Source organism: Plectrocnemia conspersa, unplaced genomic scaffold (genome assembly GCF_051122295.1).
Source record: "Plectrocnemia conspersa isolate PC_06_02 unplaced genomic scaffold, ASM5112229v1 ptg000005l, whole genome shotgun sequence".
In the NCBI taxonomy this organism is placed as follows: Eukaryota; Metazoa; Arthropoda; class Insecta; order Trichoptera; family Polycentropodidae; genus Plectrocnemia; species Plectrocnemia conspersa.
Genome location: NW_028277169.1, coordinates 34,250,315 through 34,273,899, shown reverse-complemented (window position 1 = coordinate 34,273,899; position 23,585 = coordinate 34,250,315). Strand labels below are relative to the sequence as shown.

Genomic DNA, 23,585 nt, shown 5'->3' with positions numbered 1-23,585 from the left:
TGCGAAATTTTTTTTTAGCAATCTGAATCTCGAGAATTAGAAAATTTTACTTAAGTCTTGAGAAAATAAGAATTTTCAAAATTTATTAGGAATATCGTGCAATAATTTTTTGTAATATTTTAAACTTAATACTGAAATATTACGAGACTTGATTTTTCTATTTTTTCAGAATGATTCATAAATAATACAAATGAAACCCAAAAAATATATCACAAATCACGATTTATAACAAAAATAAATAGTATTTAATTATTTTGAAGAATAATGATTGACAAATTTAATAAAGAATTTATGCTTCAGGATAATGCTTCTTAAAAATAAAATCAATCTATCGATTTATCCGATCATCTTGTTATTTTTTGACGTGAAATTTCCAGAGAAAAGTTTCTCTCATTCTGTGTCGACGTCAGCTTTATTGCACTTAATGCTGTTTTTAGTTTTAAGCCTTAGCTTGTCTGTCAATTTCTCAGTTGCTTTGTAGACGTCGGTGTCCAGAAATGTTCATCAGCTGTTTGGTCTGGGATATTATATAAGGGGGGCAGGCTTGAATTTGGCCAGAAAAATGCATGTCATAACTGACTGCTCAACTTTTGTCCTTGATTCTAAACCAGAAATTTCCGGATTATACCTCAAAGATAAATGTATGCTTATTAATTATAAGATATGTTTGATAATAATATAAAAATTGTTATTAATAACTCTGTTAATAAAATAAACTATTTAAGAGTAATTGTAGATAATAATAACATATAAAAAAAATGTAGAAAAATAGGTATATTAGCCGGCCACACACGGGCGGATTTGCCCGTCGGACATCTGACGGATTTGTCCGGGCTTGGCCACAGACCCAAAATGTACGAGCTCGGATCTGTCTGACTGAGCTCGGTAGATATTATAGAAGAAAAGTTTAATTTATATAGTGTTTCAAATAAATTATAAATTTAAATGACATTTATTAATAATAATAATATATAGTACGTACATGATCTCTTCATACATTTTCAATAATGATAATAACTTTAATTTTAGTATAATAAAAATTATATTTTTTATTATGTATTAATGTATGTAATATTTACATATCTAAAGTCTCTAAGTGCATCTTAAATTTATAATATTTTTTCTATTGTATAGTGATATAATAGAAATGGGTCATAAAATAATAAAACTTTGAAAAAGTTTAGACGTTGGCGGCAACTTTGGCGCAAATTAATAAAGGCCCGGGTCATAAAATTATTTAATTGGCAAATTTTAACAAAAAACACTGTAAACGATCGTTTACGCGAGCGCGATCTCTGCTCAGATCTGCTTGTCCGTGTCCGATCCGTTCGTTTTGAGCACGGACAACGGACAGACAACAGACGGATCTGTCCGAGCGTTTTAACCCCACACACTGGTGGATTTGTCCGTCGGACATCCGTTTCGGACAAATCCGGCGGGCAGATCTGCCCGTGTGTGGCCGGCTATCTAGGATGAGAACTATGTTAAGTATACATATGAAAAAAATAATCTATATTAATTTGTAACAATATTATGTATGCTTCATAAAGTAAATAAAACGATGTTGTAAAATTACAAAATTGGACAATAAGAATAGTTTTTAATAAAAATAGATTTACTAGTTTTAGAAGTATGATAGATAGATTGGAATGGTTACATATTCAAGAAATATTTATCAGTATTTAATAAGAAATAAAAGTGTACATAGATTTAATACTAGAAATAGAGACAAGAAAAAGGGACGCGATCGCGACTTTCTATGCTCTAAAGCAGCTGTAAATCCCCGAGCATTGACGTGAACAGTGGCGTAGCTAGAGTATTTGCCGACCAGGGCGATCCTTAAAATTGCCGCCCCCCTCCATACATTTTTTGCAGGGTCATAAAATCAGCATTTCTTAAAATAATACCTTGGTTATTATTAAGCTCTTGTTATTCGTGGATTTATATATGTTTTAGTGCATTCAGGGTTAAGAACCACACTAGACGACCCCATCGCGAATATGCCGCCCCCAAGCAAGTGCCGCCCGGGGCGGCCCGCCCCCTCCGCCCCCCCATAGCTACGCCACTGTCGACACCACCTTTTAATAACCTTAAAAGTGCTTTATTGTGCGCTCCTAGCAAATAGCACTAGAATCGTGATCCTTATTGTAGAGATAACTAAGAACTTTTCTTTAGATTGTGGGGATTTCAACTACCTACACAATTTGTAAGTAAAATTTTAACGACCACTTCGAGCAACTGCAAAAAGCAACCAACTCGTCTCAAAAGTAAGGCCTAACACTGAAAGAGGAGACAAGAGATATTTTATATAAAGTATTAAAATAAATTTGTGATAACAGGATAAATAAAATTAATTATAATACATACATAATGAGTTTGAATCTATCCTGGATGAATCCGGGTAATACAGCTAGTATAATATACATATTTGCAATATGACGTGCATGTAAACATCTTCATTGTTTTGAAAATAATAGGGTATATCCAATAACAACATCCATAGTTAAATACGAAGCATATTTAATCATGACCAACAGCATATCCCATGAATAGGGCTGTTTTAGAAAATATTACTAGATTAATAATATTCTATACACATTGTTCTACACTATATTAATTATGGATTAAATCAACTGCAAGGAAGTCACAGGAAACATAAAGCCATCAAGAGACAAAGCCTGTGGCCACACGTAGCTCCTATAACATCATACCATAAGGTGTGTGAAATTAACGTGGGTAAATTTATTGGTCGAAGTCACATATTACCAGTATTTAAACATATAAACCAGTTTTAAAAGCGACTTACGGCTTCCTTAAGATCATGCGAAGAGTAGCATCCGGACCCCTCTGGACCAAAGCACCCAAAGACTCTCTTAATTGTCCTTCCGCAGCTGTTATTTCTTCACTGGACGGTGCAGGAGGAGAAGGTCCTTCTTCATCAACGCGGAAACGGTATAAGAAGCACTTGTCCTTGAACGGTTGTTCCCTAGAAACTGTTTAAAAGTCCGCGATGAGCTCATTTGTAATGGATTATAAAACATTTTGAGTACTAACTGTGCGATATGACTCCTTCTTCAAGCAAAGCCTGCCACATTCCAGCCGCCTGCTGGCGACCATGAACACTTGGAGAAACGTTCATCAACCAATCGACCAGCTCAGTTCCAGGAGCGCACTTTTTGATCAATTTTCCAGATACTTTCCTATCTCGTAAGCAAGTTCCTTGTTCAGTAACTAGCATAGTCCTGAGCGCCCAACCGATTCTTGACATTGCAGGACTTGGCGACTGAAATATTACAAAAAATATTAATTTATGCATTTAAAATAATTGTAACAAAGGGCATACAGTATTCGGATACATTAATAATTTAATAAGTGGGCTTCAAACAATACTTTAAAGGGTTGTTTTTGGGTGTACTTCTATGGTTTTCGGTAGGGACATATTTATGAAAAATAAAATCTTACTCTTTGTGAAGTGAACTCGAGACTTTCGCTATTCTATGTTGACGATGAAATAAATATAAAAAAATAATTATTATAAATAAAATTTGCTAAAAAAGCGTATGCTTTATTTTATAATAAATTAATTAAATTTAGTATATTATTAACATAGTAAGTCAGACTAATGCGATGCTCTTCAATTATGTTAAAATGAGAGTACAGGCTTAAGCTAATCTTTGTATAATTAAGCGCATTAACTGAGTATTTACTTTTTATTTGTTTTAATGTCTGCTTTATAATAAATTGGATTTCATATTAGCACATCAAAAATAAGCTAGCCTAACCGACAAGGAACCATGTATAAATATAACCAGTTATAAAACTTAATAGTTGAATTAAATTAAACTACAATATATAATACATTGTTACAGTGAATGCGAATTACTAGTAAAAATATTCACTGGCATTTCAGTAAAATCATATCGTAATACATTTACACTTGTAGATAGATATATATTTCTACTAGTTTAAATATAATTTCACTGACAGGTGTTAGTGAAATTATATGTTGCTCTAAACTATCATTTGACAGACGTGTTTTTTTATTAAAACATTAAAAAAAGTATTTAATCTGAATTTTTAAAGTACTGATTTTTGAATAGTGTTTTTTTTGTTAAAAATATTTTTCTTTATAGATAATACAATTTTATTGACGTGCTTTAAAATGTAAATTATAAAACTAAAAATACTACTACCACATTGATGAACTTTACTTTAAAATATAGTCTAACCTAACATAAAAGAATCAACCAAACATAACTTGACATAATAAAAATTTTAAAACTAAGTATTAAACATCAAATGGAAGTTTGGCAACTGTCAAATTGATTTAAATTAATATTAATGCAACAATATATTGATTGCTTGATGCATTTCCACTGGCCTATAATTATATAATTATACATTAAAATACACAATCATTGTAACATATATAATAAATTTTCTTTAAACAATAAAAAAAACACGAATTTTTATATGTAAGAAATTTGGGAATGGGTCTTTTTAAATATTAAGACTTGAATTTTTGATACGGATCTTGATAACCCTTATGATATTGGCTAAAAAATAATATATCTCATAAAAATGTTTTTTTATGGGATATTATTTTTAGGATCATCGTAATGAATTGAGGTAACCTGTTAGGCAAAATAATTTAATTTAAATTAAATTAATAAATGTATCAAAATTTCGTTGAATAAGTGTTTTATATATAGCATTATTTATGTAAATATTTTTCATATACCTTTTTTAATTATGATAATAATATATTATTATTAATTTATTTTTGTAGATATTTTAATGAATATGTTATTTAGTGTAATATACAAAAACACTAGTAAGATGTAATTTTTTATTTATTTGACTTTCCCTCGTATATGAAAGTCTAAAAATATACACTGATCTCATATAATGCCTTCCAAATTTAAGAAGAAGTAGCAGAAAACACTTAAAAAGTTGTACTCACCTCGGTAATAGGGTCAGCCGGGTTTGCTCTCTCAGGAGAGGGTGGTCTCCTTGGCGGCGATCCCCTCTGGGGTGACCCAGCTCTCCCCCCAGTTCCAACACCTATCGAACAAAACACTAAATTATTATTTTCTATCGCTAATCGTATTTTTCCAAAGCACTAATGAAAAAGATTTATAGTAGACAGCTTTATTGTCGTTTAATTAACACATTGAGAGCAGAGAGCTTAAAAAAAGTTGGACGGGTTTACACAAGAGCAAACTTAAAATGTTTAGATATGAGAAAAATTAGCTCTTTCGTTGAAAATGCTTTTAGCAAATAATGCAAAGCACTCGCTCCCTGCCTCTTGACGCATTTATAATTAAACATAAATTTAATTTACTTTGATATTATTAATTCAAAAATAAATCCAGCTTAATTAAGACGCTGTGGTTAAAACTATTAAACTACGTAAATACAAATATAATATTTAAATTGTAATTTTAAACCTTAAAAGGTTATTAACAAGTTAACCAGATTATTGACTTAGCACTTAACTCGTTTCGCCATATGCAAGTTTATATGAAGCTGAAAATTGCTATGTCTAAATATATATATATATATATATATATATATATATATATATATATATATATATATATATATATATATATATATATATATATATATATATATATATATATATATATATATATATATATATATATATATATATATATATATATATATATATATATATATATATATATATATATATATATATATATATATATATATATATATATATATATATATATATATATATATATATATATATATATATATATATATATATATATATATATATATATATATATATATATATATATATATATATATATATATATATATATATATATATATATATATATATATATATATATATATATATATATATATATATATATATATATATATATGTACATATCTCACAGAGTGTTATAAAAATTATTTATAATATATGAAATCAGACCTTTAAAATTAATAATCATTTATTTATCTCAACACGTTGCTTTATTAATTAATAAAATCAAAATAATTAAAATTATATATTGCTTGTCATTTTAATAAAACATAACTAATATTTAGTCACTTATATAATATGTATTCTTATTAATGTTACATTACAAAATTTAATTTTATTTACTGTTACACATGAATATTTCAGTGGAAATGCACTCAAGCATTTTCTCAAATTGCTTCTCTATGAGATGTGTCGTTTGCTTATACTTCTTCTGCTTATTTTCCCCTAAATGATGAGTTGGTTTAGTTTGTATTTTGGCCCTCTTATAATATGGCAAGATATCAAAGCTTTTTTATCTTGATGTTCCGCAGCACTTATCGTTCTTTTGTCATACATCGCAGGACTTCAATAATCGTTTTTCATTCCAACCAGAATTTTTTGCGAATATTTCTATTGATCCACAACTTAAAGGTTTCAGATTAATTCTTGATTTAAAGTCCACCCCTCTACTCTATATAGAATAATGGCAAAAATATAACATTTAATCTTGCGTATCATTAGCTGTAATTTCGATTTTTCTATTAGTTAGTTGTTGATGGTTAATTAAGATTTACAAATGTTCATCTTCAAACCGTGCTTGTTTCTTACATCGCTCACTTCTTTTCCAACGTTTAAAGATCGCTGGCATTATCTGGAAGTATTACTGTATCATCCTGATCGAATGATATTTATTGCTTTATTATTCACCAGTACACCCAGATAGCTCTCATCTAAAGCTACTTAAAATATTGATTTGGAATACATAGCAGGAAGCCAACTTGTTTATTGTCGAGATCGACTTTATATAAAATAAAATAGTCGCGAGCTACATATAAAATTCATAGTAAAATCGAAGAGACTTTTAATATATAAAACACATAAATTATATTTAAAAATATTTTGATAAAGCTTATCTTAAACAAAATTTGTATATATATCATTGCAAACATACTTGTAAAAATATTTGTTAAAAGATCTGGCGTTAAATTAAATATCACATTGCAAAGTAATAACTTAATTTTCAAGGGTTAAATTGTCAAAATAATATAATTCTGAAAATTTGCTTGAAACTGATTTAATATTTACTAGGACTAGGACTTTAAAATCTTGTAGAACGTTCTGATATTTGGACGTGTATTTTTGGCATTAAATGAAATTTGGATTATTTTGTAAGTGGTTCCTGATGTTTTGGAATCTGTTAAAATGCTTAAACTTGAGATATTGGATCATAACTAACCCTTTTTTTCATAATCAAATCGTTGATTATGTTATTTTTCACTTACAGTTTTAACTTCTCATGTGAAATTAAGTCACAAAGCAAATTTTATACAAGGCAATAAATTATCTTGCCTAACAAATTTCGAAATCTGCAATAAATTGCTTTAGCTCAACCACCATCCGTGTAAAATTTTCGTCTAATTGGATTTTTTATAGCAATATCCATTACACTTTTTATATTAAATCTATTGCTAGATAAAACTAGTTATTAAAAAAATACTATAAATATTTAATAATACGCGTAATGCAAATTCAATAGCAATAGCGTGAAACACACAACCACTAGCCTGCAGCGGGCAAAGCGAGCTGGAAGCAAACTGATTCTCTTTCTACTTTCCAAAGGAGCACTTTCTTCCTTGACTTTCCCGCTATATAGCGACAATCGAACTATCGTTAAAATCAATATTTTCTTAGTCTGAAAAAGACAGATATATTACATGAAGATTTTTCATCAAAAAGTAATAAAAATTATTTTGTGTTGCCTAATGGCAAATATAATTAAGAGTATTCACAATAAAAACTTATTTTTATCAAATTTTAACTAGGAACAAATCCAACGATACTGACTTTTGCATATTTTTAGGGATTTGGCAAAAATCTTTATATAGCTATAAATATTTTCTACAAAGCGAGTTTTCGCTACGAGCTCGTTTATACAGAAGCCTTAAAATTGCACGTAGAATAAAGTTTGGTTCGATTGTACTATTGTAGTAGGCATATACATTTGTATATAACCTTGGAAGCCAGATGGGTCAGTTTTGAGTATATAATCAATATATACTCTGTCTTTATTAAATTTTGCTGAATATTAAACTAAAGTTTCAGCTTAGAAAATGTTGATAAAAGTTACATAAACCTTGACTTTGTCTGCTAATAGAATTGTATTTTTTTTTAATTTTAAAGAAAAATCAGAGTTAAATCTTTTATTAAAGAATCTTGAAATTTTATTCTGAAACTTTATAATTTAAAAAATATTTAAATTAGTGTTATACAATTTTGTGTAGTTTCCTTTCAAAGGCGTCAGTAAGAGGGATTTTTGCAACACTATGTGCTTAGTAGTTGGCTGGTAATGAATAGTACTTATTTTGAAACTTTGCCCCTTTTTGATGAAAATGTTTTTTCAAGCTATTTAGCTCTAAAAACTATAACTTTAAATTGCCAACGTTCGCCAAAATTTAAGTACATATTTTTTCTGTATAGAGAAGCTAATACATATCCACATTATTTATATTATATTTTAAATCCCGTATAAATTTAACATATTTTAAAAAAACATTTTTTTTATAATTCGATGATTTTTATACATATTTTGATAAATGTTTTACAATTTAAATCGTTAAAATCAATTTAGTTCGTTCTCAAGCGCGCCCAAACCTGGGACTTCCCAAATTTGCTTACATGTGACAGATCTTGTGTCATCTGGCAAGCGTCGCTGCATCCGCAGCGCCCGCTGCGAAATATGTTATAATCACGATACTTTTCTTACAAAGTGACAATTGAAAATGATTCATAGTGATGTGGCATTGGAATTATAGACAATGTGCCAGTAAGTGTTTGGTTATAAATGAATAATATAACACGGTTATTCTAACAAAATTACTATAGACTTTCCAGTATCTAATATTAAAAGACGAACAGCGGTGATTTGGCAATTGAAGGTATACATACCAAAGTTAATTAAACATATTACAATGCTAGTAATAATGAAAAATCTCGTGTTAGTGTAAGCAAAAAGTTACATTTTATCCACTATAAGTATTGTTTACAGTTAATTTTCAGAAGCAATGATAGATCTAATAACATTTACGCGTGGCAAACAATTAATATATGACATATTGCGTCAATTTTAAGGAAGATGAAGAGATGCCAATCTACGTGTTTAATCCAATACAGTAATCAATTTTGTTCTTCGGTTGACGTTTAAATTTAATTTATGGATTATATTAGTAGTAATAATGTGTTCAATGTTTACTCTTACTGTTTTTTAATTATTTTTCAGAAGCAATCATGGAACAATTTGATGACCTATATGGCTACAACGTAGAATTGGTATATATAAACAAAGAGTGAATTTTCTCATGTTGAAGTCACTGTCAGCAAGTATTATCTTTTTATAAAGAACATACTACATAAGTTTGATGTAACTGAATATCTTGAATTTGGCTATTCAGAAAGAGGAATGATGGCACAGAACAAAAATTGTACATATTTTGCCACATCGGAATTAAAAATAACCCACTCTTAGATATTTTGGCTATCGATTATTCCAGGTATGCAATCACATATTTATAATCATTGTAAAATGTCATCTATTAGATAACATTCAAGAAACTACACATTTATATAAGCTATCCGTTGGCTGATATATATAGCGTTTCCACTGCGACAGCACCGATTTGATCGACATTAACTTTCAATCCTCATACATACTAAGGATATATTACACGTTCACATTTAAAACATAACTGGTTTATTTGCAATTCTTAAAATCTAACATATATGTTCATTAAATCAGAAGCAATGATAATGTTTATGCAATATAAAAGGAAAAACTCACATTTCGGCCTCGGAGCCCGGCGACGTGAATTCAAAATTTGAAGATTTCATTACGGAGATTGTTTTATGATTGTTTATCTAATTTAATCAATGTATTCTTCTTATCCTAAGCACATTATGTATATATTAAATTTTCATAGTTATAATACACCTATTTAATTTGCAATCCGATTATTTATATTCAGTCAAATGACGAATTAATGAAAATTATTGTTGCGTAACAAAATTTTATTATTAAATAATAATTATTTAAAACCGTTGTCACGGTAATGTCGGCCATCTTGATTTGTATTTGAATGCTTATTTTTCATTGGTCCAAACAACAGAATGCATTACCGGTGCCTCGGAAAGCAACGAAACAAATTAAATTTTTATTCTTATTATATTTTTTATTATTATAATTAAATATATTTCCTTTGTTTACGTGTATTATTTATTAAGCACCGTTCATACAAAGCGATACGATTTATAGAGTAGAGAATTGAACTGAGAATGTCTCATTTTAAGTTATGCACGGCCGGAAGCGGCTCAGATATTTTAAGCTTTTAATTGTTTGCGAATTACTTTTTTAATGTTAATTTTTATAACTATATATCATTTTGTTTTTATTCATAGTAAAAATAATGCCTACGTTTAATACCAAAAAAGACACAAATCATTAGTCACATCAACATATACATATGTACATAGAAAGTATCTTTTTAATTTATTAGTTAAAATATTATATTGACAAGAAATCTATATTTGAGTTTCAGCGCTGTGTTACAAACAGTGGCGTAGCTATGGGGGGGCGGAGGGGGCGGGCCGCCCCGGGCGGCACTTGCTTAGGGGCGGCATATTCGCGATGGGATCGTCTAGTGTGGTTCTTATCTCTGAATGCATTAAAACATATATAAATCCACGAATAAGAAGAGCTTAATAATAACCAATTTATTATTTTAAGAAATGCAGATTTTATGACCCTGCAAAAAATGTATGGGGGGGGGGGCGGCAATTTTAAGGATCGCCCTGGGCGGCACATACCCTAGCTACGCCACTGGTTACAAAGTATTATTTAAAATATTATTTACAAGAATATTTGTATTTTTTGCAAATCTGGTTACTCACAGATAAAAAGTAGTCATTAGAACAACATTAAATATATCTCAACATGCAGGAAGAAAAATACGTACTGTTTATTAAAGGATACTGCAAATAATATATAGTTTAAAATAATATACCAGCACGATAGAACATTTGTATAAGTCGGCGACTAGCAATATATAGTTTAGATCACGTTGTGTATTTAACCAGTGGTATAATTTGGTAACTCATATCTGAAAGATCTAGGTTCAAATTTCATATGGAGCCTAGTGTATTTTAATTTGTATCGTGTCAGGGAGATCAAAATAAATGATTATTATATAAGTATAATTCCGATCGCTCATTATAGATTATACTTTGTTACATTTTCTTCTAATCTCACATATTCATTTTGGGATAAATAAATAAATTAAAATCAAGCAAGTTTAGATTCTAAGCTGTTAATATAATAAAATATATGTCACTGTCTAGTATCTCACTACTTACTTAATAGTAGTTGATTGTGTTAGTCCCGCTGTTGCATTGCGCTTACGATTATTAAAATAATATAACCGTAATAATTAAATCATGTTATTATTATTTAATTTAATTAAAACATATAGTTTCGTAGTCGTTGTAAATAAAACATGCTTCAATATTAAACGCCACGAGCAATGACAGCCGTAACTATACATAATATATAAATACTTGCCTACCTAGATTATGATTTGACAAGTTTACTACTCAAATGTAAATTGAAAGTTCGGTCAAACGGGTCTTAGTTGAGTTTGCAAAATTAATTTGTTGTATATGAAACTTTAGTATTTATTTTAATTATTACATGGCTAGTAATTTGTTAAGCCTTTTTTCACGGAGCGTAAATGTGTAGGTACTAATTAAATTGTAACGTTCTAAATTAAATGTAATACCCGCTGAAAAGCTTTTCGAGATAATTTTCTATGGTGTCAGCGTAGCACATCTTTCAGGGTAGTCTGCTTTCAAAAGAAAACTAACTCTCGCGTTTATATTTACAAGAGAAAATTCTATAATAGTTTAAAGGCGTTCTAAAATGTCTTTTCATATATATAATATTGAGTTAATATTACCACAAATGTACGTTGAAAGTGGATTTATAATAATAACCTATATAATTATCAAGTTTTTTTTTGATTCATCAATCTCACATATGATTTTTTATAATGTAGATATTACATATGTTTTTATATTTACAAGACAAATAAAGGCGAGCAATTAAATATTTCTTTTTATGTATTTTTATCCTTTCCTTAATTTTTTTTTTAGATTTTCATACATTCATGAAATCCACAATGACATAATTGATCATAGATTATTACTAGAAATTATGATAAATCAAATCCAAAATAATAATAAATGTAGGCATAGCAGCAAATCACTAAAATATTCTAGACATAACTGAAACTGGTGCGGAAATATAATTAGTATTAAGAGCTCACGGATATATTTCGGTAAAAATGCAGATCAATTATTTATATAATAGTTTAGTAAAATTGTATTAAAAATATTGATAAAAAATCATAATGGGCAAACAGTGTAATATATTCACTGAAAAATAAATCAGAAGCATTAAGAATGTTTGCATATGAAATAAAATCAATTAAAGGTGTTTTAAATCAGATTTTAGAGAAGGAGAAGTAAGCAGAATTAATTAAACCATGATAATGTAAGAGCACACCGAATCGTTTGAACACATTATTCACAGAAGCGTGCTCTGTATAAAAGGTATTTGACATGAAAAATGCGAGTCTGGATAACATTTTAATTTACATGAGCATTCAAGAGAAACATTACACCAAAACTGCCAATATTGCTCGCATCAACAAGGCAGAAAAGGTACAATTATTTTTCAATATTAATGCTAAAAAGCAACTAACACTTTGTTTTACTTATTTAATTTACAGAAAAAAATCTGTATATAAAAGTGAGTAAAAAAATGTTTTGTATTATTTTAATATTTATTATAAAAATTTAGTTACAGATTTTTAAATTTGTTATATGTGGAAGGCAATTTATTTAGCCACAAAATTAGCGGCACTCCGGCAACAATGACGTTGCGACGATGAGGGTGGCATTCTTTCTTTGATGGACAACGACGAGAGCGCAACGGTGGGCGGGGTCTCATGCGCTGATCGTTCGTATCAATTGCAATACCTATGTAATTTGAACTATAAAGTCAATAAGATACTTCTAAATACCACCGATGCCTTTGATTTAATACCATAAAATCTGCATTCTCACGCTCATAAATTTTGCTAAAAGTTTTTTGACCGTTTTAAGATCTACCGATTTAATCCATACGTTTGGTAGTGCATTTGTTGAACGAATAGGTGATTCAATTAAGAAGTCTGACTTTTTATTGATGCCTGTCTCATCAACCGTAATTGGTTCATTAGATATGATAGAAGAGAGTAGTTAGAGTTTTACTCTACTCCCATAAGTCAGAATATCGTGTGTGACTGAGTTCAGATAGAGAGTCTCCAAAAATACACTATAATGTAATTGAGCAGGACAGTTCAGTCTGAACTTAGACCTTCTGAAAAACACCTTCGGAGTTCGGTTTTTAGCAATCGTAGTCTTCCAAATTAAATCGCTGGACTTTTCCATACATACTTTTATTGATTTTGTAAGTGTATTGTACTTTACAAATACATATTGTATCACAATAAATACTATTCTATAATATAGAATATTATTTTATGTTACTTAAAATTATGAAATATAGTTTAATATGGAGTCGAAAGAAGATGCTCTTCGATTAAGTAAAAAAATAGTTTCTAGTATATTAAGTATTATATAAAGAAGGCGTAGCCAAGTCATAATAAATCATTAAAGTTACGATCAGTCACCGATTGGACAACTGGGCTATTTGTGCTTGAGACGATAGCTGCGGGGACTCCGTGATTAATGTGCGCGAAATACTTAACATTGTGTCGGGTCACTCGTGCGGGAGAGCTTTCACAAAATTTACGACTTAAACCTAGCTATTATATACACACACAGAAGTCCAACGGTAGTTCTATCGGATAATTGGATTAAAACCATTCGGTCGAGTTCGCGAAATAATCGCGGAAACAATTAAGCACTTACGCGCTGTTTCGCAAAAACGTTCGCCGACACGTGAATTATAATTAACGCCGGAGGATTAAGTGCAGTGTGCGCAATTCAATGGGAGCTGTATTTAAAAAGGTATGTTTATAGCGTGTTGCATCACGTCCTTTCAATAGCTACTAGAATATGCTCGTCTATGTCTAAAACGGCGAATGTAAATCGGAATCTCTACATGTTTTTAATGGTTCAGTAAAAAAAGTCGAATACATAAAAAAAATACAATTTCACAGTTTGGTACACATTATTTTTAGATACCTATTGTGTGTGTTATTATATAATAATTAAATGCCTGAACTCACTCCTTATCAAGCTTTTTATTAAAGAAAATTATAATAAAATATCATTTAAATGAAATTTAAAGCAGCTTTTCCTATGCCACAAATCACATAAAAAGTTAAATAAAATTTATCCTAATTTTTCCTTAACTTAAGACATGTCAAATATAACGTTAAACGAACAAATACAAACATACAACTGAAGACTTAATGGAAAATAAAATTGTAAAAAATCAAATTATTTAATGAGAGATAATTATGTGCTTCATTCAATTTGAAATATTATTATAAAAGTCGTAGTGTGAACGCCAGATTACTAATCGTTCCCACTGCGACGGCACGATTTTATTGCATTTGACGTAAATTTTTGACTTCTGAGTAATGATAATTGCTTTTTGCGTTTTTATATTGGTCAAAATTCTGTTTAGATTTGCTAACTTTATTCACATCTACAATTTTTTACGCTTCTCTATTACTCTAACCGGCCGGCGGTTTTATCTTTGCTTTGGTGATCTAATGCCTGCACTACACTCTCTGGAAGTTGGCCAAGGTTGGCCAAGGATGGAGAATATAGTGGGTTACTTCGGTCGAGTTCGGTTTTGCCCGCTCTAAAATATCTCAGAAATTGTCCGAGGTTACCAAGAACGGGAGGTAAAGTGGGGGTAATTCAGTCGACTTGGCCAGCTTCGAGCGCTTCCGAATATTGTCGGCAAACTTACTTCCCCTTTCGCTCTCTCGCGTGCTAGGTGACGAGAGTGAGAGAGATAATGATATGGTTTTTCGCAAACTGAGATAGAACGAGTAGCTCGGTTCAATTTCAGTATGTGCGTAAGCGTCCTATGGTTAACGCGCATGTCGAGCGCTGCATCGTGGTCACGTGGTCAAGTTATAATAGCATATGCTTATCGGGGACTTCAAGAGACTCTTACTGACATCTTTGAATATTTTAGGGCACCAAAAGGGATTAATTATATTTTTGATAGTAAATTCTTCTAACAGATATCATTATTATATTTTTTTTCATATAAATTAGTGGTACTTGATTTTGTTAAAAAAAATCGTTTCGAATATCCTTATGTATTTTCCTAGATCGGTTTATATAAATGTCACACTATAACGAATTCTTATTTAGAATCGATGGCGACAAATTCTAGGATAGTCATAGATCTGGAGATTGTATTCTGAAAAATCATTTTTATGCCTTATGGCATTTTGCAAAAGCCGACACAAAGATTTTGCGTAAATTGAATATTTACGACCGAAAAGTTTTCACTGATATTGTGTTGGTGAGTGCCCATACAAACTTTTATAATTATCAGTAGCGTAGTTTTAATATTATGACAATTTAAAAATTGCGATTATTTGGCACATTTTTCGATCGCGCGCAAATATGCCAGCTGTACGTGTTAGCAGCCGCCGTGCGGACGTCATTCACGGCCGCCGGACGGCATATGAAATTTGTGGCAGTGTGGCCGCTACTCGGTGTCCTCGGCCGACTTCAGTTGAACTTCGGTTCGGACAACTTCCAGAGAGTGTAGTGCAAGCATAAGGTGCCGCTCCAATAAGAATAAATTACGCATGAAAATCGGCAGAATGCAGAACGATTTAAGACTATTTTTATTTTTGGATAATCCAAAAAGGTTTTTTATATTGTTTTTGTAAAGTAGCAACAGCTGTTATTGGCAATTGTCTTACAAATATTAGTGACAGCCGAAGGGGCCTTATTTCTTTTGTTAATATAATTGGAAAATATCAATTCTGAGCTAAGCTCGAAATTTTAACAGGCGATTAAAAAGAAATTATATAATCGAAAAGCTAGACCATAGAAATTAAATATTTGTAAAATCCAGAATTTTTACCAGGCAAAAATTTAATGATTTCTTTAATTATTCTTTAAAAGCAGAAATATGTAAAATAGAGAAAGAAATTATTCACAGATTATTTAATGGCTCGACGTATTTTAAGGAGCCTCGCAAATACATTAAATCGTTAGATTTATATATTGTTTTGGACTTTTTTGAGTGGGACCCGCGGTTGAAAAGTAACCAAAATATTCTTTCATTTTAAACTTTTACACTAAAAAAATTAAGAAAATGAAAATAATGACGTCATATTTACGTAAAAATATGACATATAATGTTACACAGATTGTCAATGGCTAAGCACGTGTATTCAGTAACAATTGCTTTTGAAACAGAAACAATACCGTAGAAAGGTGCCGGAACGTACATAACAAAAAAAGTCCTTCATATAAATATTTTTATATACCTACTAGCATTTTTTAAATAATAAGACAATACAAACAAATAAAGCTTGTTTTCAATGCTAAAGTAATATATATTTATATATAAATTTATCATTATTCTCTATATAAAATATTTCGACATTCGTTTATATAACACTTAAACCCCAAGCGGCCTCGGCATAAGAGTTAATGTGAAATTATAACTACTCTGGGGTTTGTAGAGTTGTGAGACTTTTCATATATATTTTTTTAAGGCGAAAATGCTATTTCTACTCTGAAGCTTCCGTTTGGTCTTTTATATATTCATTTCAGATTTAATTAAAGTATTCCGGGGTTTTTTAAAACTCGAGCGCTAAGGTGGTAGAAAAAATATCGTATACAAGATCAACAGAAGTAAATGTATATATAAAATAAAAATATTGGGTAATGTTTACGATTATCGCCTTCGATACGGTTATTGTTTTTGTTATTGGCTAAAATATTAGATTACTAAAACTAAAATTAATTTATATGTTATAGCTGCTGTAGTTTTATTAAGTAATAAAAATAAAAGGTTGATTTAATGATTATTTTCGAAATGGTTTATATCTATGATTTCAAAACTGGGTATATAAATATATTCTGTATTGACACCAATCAGAGAGAGCAGCCAGATGTTTTTATTACTGTAAAAATGAGGTAAGTTTGTGGCTATTATGCAGTATTGGGTGTCTTGCACGATTTCTAAATCTTTTTTTGTGCTAATAACTGCCATGGCAAATTTATTTTAAAATAGCTTCACAATTTTAAACCGTTCAACATGGGAAAAAACACTTGTATTTAAATTAATCAATAATACCCCTCCACAAATATACTTTGAAAACTTGTACCTACGCGATGTGATTTAAATAAAGAATTATAATATTATTGTGATATATTTTTCCTAAGTATATAAAATATGTTAAAGTAAATTTTTTTCACCTGTATAAATATAATTTCCCTGATTAAACCAGTTAAAACGAATCAAACAATTGATACAAATTACAATTTCACTGATGAATATCAGTAAAACTGTATTTTTTCACAGATGGTTAATGTAATACGCGTATTTTCACATAATTAGAGATGCACAATATTATGACGTTACATCGTTTGATAAAATACTACAATATTACAATAAATTAAGATAAACCTAAACCTTAGTTTTAGAACTTTATTGGGTTAAGTCATTTAAGTTATGCTTAGCTTTAAACAGTAAATAGGTATTGCGTATATGACAAATTAAGTTTCATAGACATTTAAGAGCATCATATAATTTTAAAAACGCCTATCAATTAATTTTTTTTAAGTTTAATTTATGAATAGTAAAGTATTGAGTAATTAAATCTTATTTTAACTGAATTCTTATATGTAACGATCACAAAAGTCAAAACATATTATTTTTCGCTAGAGATTTTTCCGGCTGTCAAACTTTAAGAAAAGTTATAATTTTCTTTAAAAATTCTTAGTTATTTTTAACCCTGTAATAACGATTTTTTTACCTAGCGTAACACATGTATTAAAAAGTTGTTTGCGAATATGAAAAAAAAGTTATTTTCTTGAATAAAAAAAATATTTCAACTTTATAGTACTACAATGTGATTTTTGTGTTATAATCGATTAAGGAGATTATAAAAAAATATATTTTATAGGGACCAACGATTGACAACAGCTTTTTTAAATATATTAATATAATATTTTGAGCGGTCTAGACTATATCAAATTGCCTTTTCGTCTATGCGTACATCTGCTCAAGTGTGAGCAAAAGAGATTTTTTCTGTGTATAGTTAAATAAAAGTAATCTGAACCGAGAATCTTGCACCAAAAAAAGCATTTATTTACACAAAAAAAGCACACAAAAATCTACTATTTAATCAAGAGTTATACGAAGATCTACAATCGAACGGTCGACGAAAGAATAATCTACTCGTCGTCCTACCTTGAGTGTCAGCTGATCTGGTCTTTACCAAATAGATCACAACTCTGGTAGTATACGTTGCTCACCGACTTCAGAGTGAGACTTTCGACACCAAAGAATTAAGGATGATGACATTCTTTCACGAGTTGAAGTCAACAGTTCAGCATCAGCTTGTGAGAGAACGTCACGAAACCATCTTATACATATTATACATTTTTGAAATAAAAAATGTTTAATTTTCGATGTTTTAAGTCGTTAAAACAATATTGTTAAATATTTTAATAGGAAATAAAAATATATTCTATGTCCCTGATAATAATTAGTTATTCGCCAGTATGTTTACTTTTTTTTCAACGTACACGAAAATAAACTAATATTTTCCTGCAGCGTGCTGATACGTAAAACTCGCTCGGTGTTAAAATATTATTTAAAATAAAATTTCATGAAAATTTATACACAGAAAAGATTTATGTATTTGTTCAAGTTTTACGTTAATGTTAAATGTCTCGATTTTTTCTCTATAAGGTAACATCGATTTATTTTTGAAAAATTAATGGGCTTTAAGCATTTTAGTAAACATCCTTTAAAAGCAAATATTATTAATCATTTTAAAAGATAAATATTGTTACTATGATAATATTATAGATTTTTATATAAAAAAAATATTTTTTAATTTTTGAATTTTGAACTGAATTTTGGTCAATAAGAGAGCGCAAAAACAAATATCACTTCTCAGAAGTCGAAAATCCACGTCAAAAGCAATAAAATCGTGTCGGCGCTGTTGCAGTGGGAACGCTCGGTAACGAGCGAAAATAAAACGATAACCATGTTTAAATATTTAAACATGTTTGGTTTTAGAAAAAAATAATTCAAAATGACTTTTGTTAAAGCCATGATTGAACAAAGTGAATTTATAAATATTCATAAATATACTATAAGCTTATAATTAAATAATATTTTATTCTTTAATATAAACAATACATATAAGTGCTTTTTATTGTATACACGTCAATGCGACTCTAGGGATTCTTATCACAGCTGAATGGGAATCGATTGAAGAATGAATTTTAAATAAAATAAATGCGCTACAACTGAGCCATACGTATTTTACTTCCGTTTCAATTACATTTTTCTATATATTTGTGATCCCTCGGTTTTCGCGTATTGGCAATAAGCAACGGTATAAATCGACTTTTACGACTAGAGATATTATTTGTATCGCACAAAACTGGATCGTTTTACGAGTCGGCTAATTCCCGCGCGTAACGTTAACGAATAGGACCGAGGTCGTTATAATCGTCCGCGTTATTCGTTACATCCGTTAGCCGAGTCGTTATTTTCATCCGCGTTAATTCTCATTATTATTATTATTATTAACATCGCCTTCTTCGACTCTTCTCGGTGCGATAAAAAGCGCCGCAGCAAGTTTTGGGCAAAGTTTCCCGGAATTCGATTTCCCGGAAGGTTACTGTTGTAGGGGACGGGACGGACCGGGGGATGACGGTTTTGTGTTTTGTATCCAATCGAATTTGTCAAAGTTAATTGTTGTTCGCTCAATATTTGCGTTCATTAAGAGAGCGAGGGGTTTAGAGAACGTTTGACTGGTTTAATTTTCCGGACGGAGAGGCATTCAATACAAAAAACAATAAATATATTGTACTTGTGATAAATTGTTCATTTACTATTGTCATTAGTTTAATAAATAAATAGATCCATATATGTAATATTTAAATCAAAAACCTTTACGAAAGTTGCATTGATTTGTGATTTAGACAAATTTTCCTCACAATCAGATTCTAAAAGTCAGTATGGTATCCATATTGTTATTAATTTTATGAGGGAAGATAAAAAAATATAGCCTGACTTGAGGGTTTTATTAGAACAACACCTATTTTTGTAAAATTGCATTAATAGTGGAAATCTGTAAATATGATATGAAGTGAAAATAAGTTGACGTATTTTCTTGATATACTTTTTCATGCCATAAGTCTAAAATGGCAAAAGCAAACATGTATTATTAAGTAATTTTCATTCAAAAGTGAGCCAATATTCAAGAACATCGTTTCTTTTTCTAATTTGGTAAATTATCTTAAATGAATAAGATAAACCTATATTTTATCTAATAATAAAATCAATCTTATAAGGTATTATCATTTTAAAAAAGCATATTCAAATTTATTGGATCCATAATTGAATGTCAACACTCAAATATGCCCTTATCGCACTCGGAAGTGCTTATATTTTTTAAAGAAGGTTCAGGGTAAAATACCTATATATCCCTACAAGAAAAATCGTATATTTTTTTGTATCATATATTATGTTATTTTTTATATGTACATACACACGTCCTTGTGCATAAAAAAATTATTTTAATATTTGTCGCCCCAAAATTTGTCACTTAATGATAAAATTAATCAACGTGTATACGAAGCACTTTGAACTGAACAATAATAAATTATATTTGTCACAGAGATAAGATCTATTATTGATATCATATATTGTTTTTTCTCCACAAGTTCTGGTATTTTAGAAATATTTATATAGTTTATTGATTAACTTTAGCTTCGAAAAATATTTTAAATAATTTTTCATTACATTTTAGCATTGAATTGGAAAGAATATTTTTGGAAACCCCAGTAATATTCGAATACCAAATGTCTGTATTTAAACTTTTCGTTATTTTTATATTTGTCCATAAATTAGAACTAAAAAATTAGTAGAAATTATTAAATTAGTAAAAAAATTGAGATCCTCTACAAGAGCTATGTGCAGCTGTAAATTTTCTCAATGTATAGATTTTTTTTTTAAATTTTTTCTTCAATTTGAATAACAACCATAATCATTAGAAAAATATAGTGTACATTTATTAAATTTATGAAAAGGAAATAGCAACTCATATTGACAAAAGACCCAATAAGAATAAAAAATAATACTTAATACGACAATAGCGTGAATGAAGAGACATCCTTTTAACACGCCCGTTAACCGCTCACAATGACCATAAAAATTACTCTAGTGCATAAATCAAGCAATAGACAATGCGTCTAACCTGCGTAAAAACCACTATTTTAATTTACGTCTTGCCTTAACGGCCTTGAAATGTGTTTTTAATTTTTTTTAATACGTCAATAATATAAATATTTAAAAAAATATATACGATACATGTTACTAGCTTATAACAATTTTTATGTTTACAATTTGTTAAAAAAATAAAATAAAACAAAACGTCGATGGTTATAATTTAAGGTATAAAACTAAAAAAAATACAATTGAGGTGAAATAAAAATATAGCAATTCGAGTACATTTCACTGATGATCTAGAACCATTGAACTGTTGTTTTTAGCCTCGAAATCAATATGTGCCTTGGAATTTTGTGCATGAAACACACTTAATTTTTTGAGGCTAATATTTTTTTTAAATTAGTATAAAAAGATCTGAATATTTGTTAATAGATAATTATTTTTTATAGTTAGCGCGCTATTTACATTAAATATCGGTCTAAGGGCCGCAATAGCGGCCAGCCCTTTAGAGCAAAGTTGCAAAATATGTTTTAAGAAAATTATTTTGAGAGACCAGAATTTTTTTATATTAAATATTTAAAAATAAAAAAATATTTTTTTGTATATTAAATATTTAAACTGTATTTTTAGATTTTTCATAACTTTACGAACATAATCGAATATTTTAATATTTTATCGTTAGCTATTTGATATAATAATAGTTAAAAAATATGTATGTAAACTCTAATTTATCATGTGCAATACACGTTGCATTGATTTTTCAAGATTATCTATATTATAATAATGTATTTTCGACTAGAAAAAAATGTTTTTTAAACATAAACCTATATTTTATTATTCAATACTATTAAAAAAAGCTAAGTTTTTTTTGTGTCTGCAATTATTTCGAGAATGTTATTATACTTTTTTCAACCACAAGTGTCGTTGATTCGAAATTAAAGCGACAAACCGTTCACAGTAGAAAGGCGATCCTTTATTCTTAAGCTTTCTTTGTCTAGAGACTTGATCCATTGTGATATATGTTCGTTATTATGTTGTATATCTTTTTTTATCTACATTTTAAAATTCGTATAAATAATATACATCTTAGTAATTTATATGATTAATGTTGTATTTATACAAAAGCATCAGTTATATAATATCATTAATAATACTTTATTTTATAGTAAAATAAAACCTGTTAATTATATATTAATTATATTTTATATGTTTCATTTGAATAGTTAAATTATGTTATACATATAATAAAATAAAAATAAAAATGTACTAATTAAAGTAGATTTGTTTTGATAAGAATGTGTTCATTCACAATTGCAAGTTCAAGGAAAATTTGCTAAAATTTAAAGCTGTTGTATAAAATGTGCATTATCGCTACAAAACGCGTTTAAAATAAATATGTTCTTAATATTGCGATGAGGTTGGTTTTAGCCCCCACTACTCATCGCAAGACTCGCTTCTGATCAATGAGCAAGGTCGATGGTTTGCATCATAACACGCGATAAAAATAATTGAAAGGCGCTGTTTAAACTGTTTAAGAAATTAAAAATATATATGTTTTTTAAACAAAGTTTGTTACTATTATTTTTTTATGCAAAAAATAGTTTTAATAATCAATGAGTAATTTGTATATATATATATTTTATAAATTTAATATGAAAAGCTTTTACAGTTTTTAACTTGTTACTTATATTTTGTGATGATCAAATATAATTTTATGTATGTGTTTTTGTTGTATGATCCATACTATTCTTAAGAACGGAATGATTAATTTTATTGTGTATTTTTTCGAGAAGATTTGTATTTAATGTTTATAATGGAACAACATAAAAATGTTTTTAAAATACGGTAATTATGAACATGTGCCAGTAAAATATATATTTAGATTTAAGGTTCGTTTTAAACGAAGCTGGGCGAGTCTAATTCAAAAACATTATTTTGGCCAGAATAAAATTTATGTTTGCTAGTAATGGTTTATGACAACTAACAGTCATCAGATTACTTCTAAACGGAAATTAAAACGGACACTTCCAACGATATTTCAATTTTATTTCAAATAGAATA

At 29.0% G+C, this 23,585-nt stretch overlaps 1 protein-coding gene across 2 annotated transcripts in view; it reads right to left on the bottom strand.

Moving 5' to 3' along the window:
* Epac (Exchange protein directly activated by cAMP) overlaps nt 1–23,585 on the bottom strand; it is a 244,133-nt gene that overhangs the window by 10,832 nt on the left and 209,716 nt on the right. For both annotated transcript variants that reach the window (XM_088185580.1, XM_088185581.1), the window contains 3 exons: nt 4,964–5,064; nt 3,055–3,283; nt 2,807–2,993 (listed from right to left, as the gene is read on the bottom strand). In XM_088185580.1, coding sequence (XP_088041706.1) covers nt 2,807–2,993; nt 3,055–3,283; nt 4,964–5,064 — 517 coding nt within the window. The remainder of the gene's footprint in view (nt 1–2,806; nt 2,994–3,054; nt 3,284–4,963; nt 5,065–23,585) is intronic.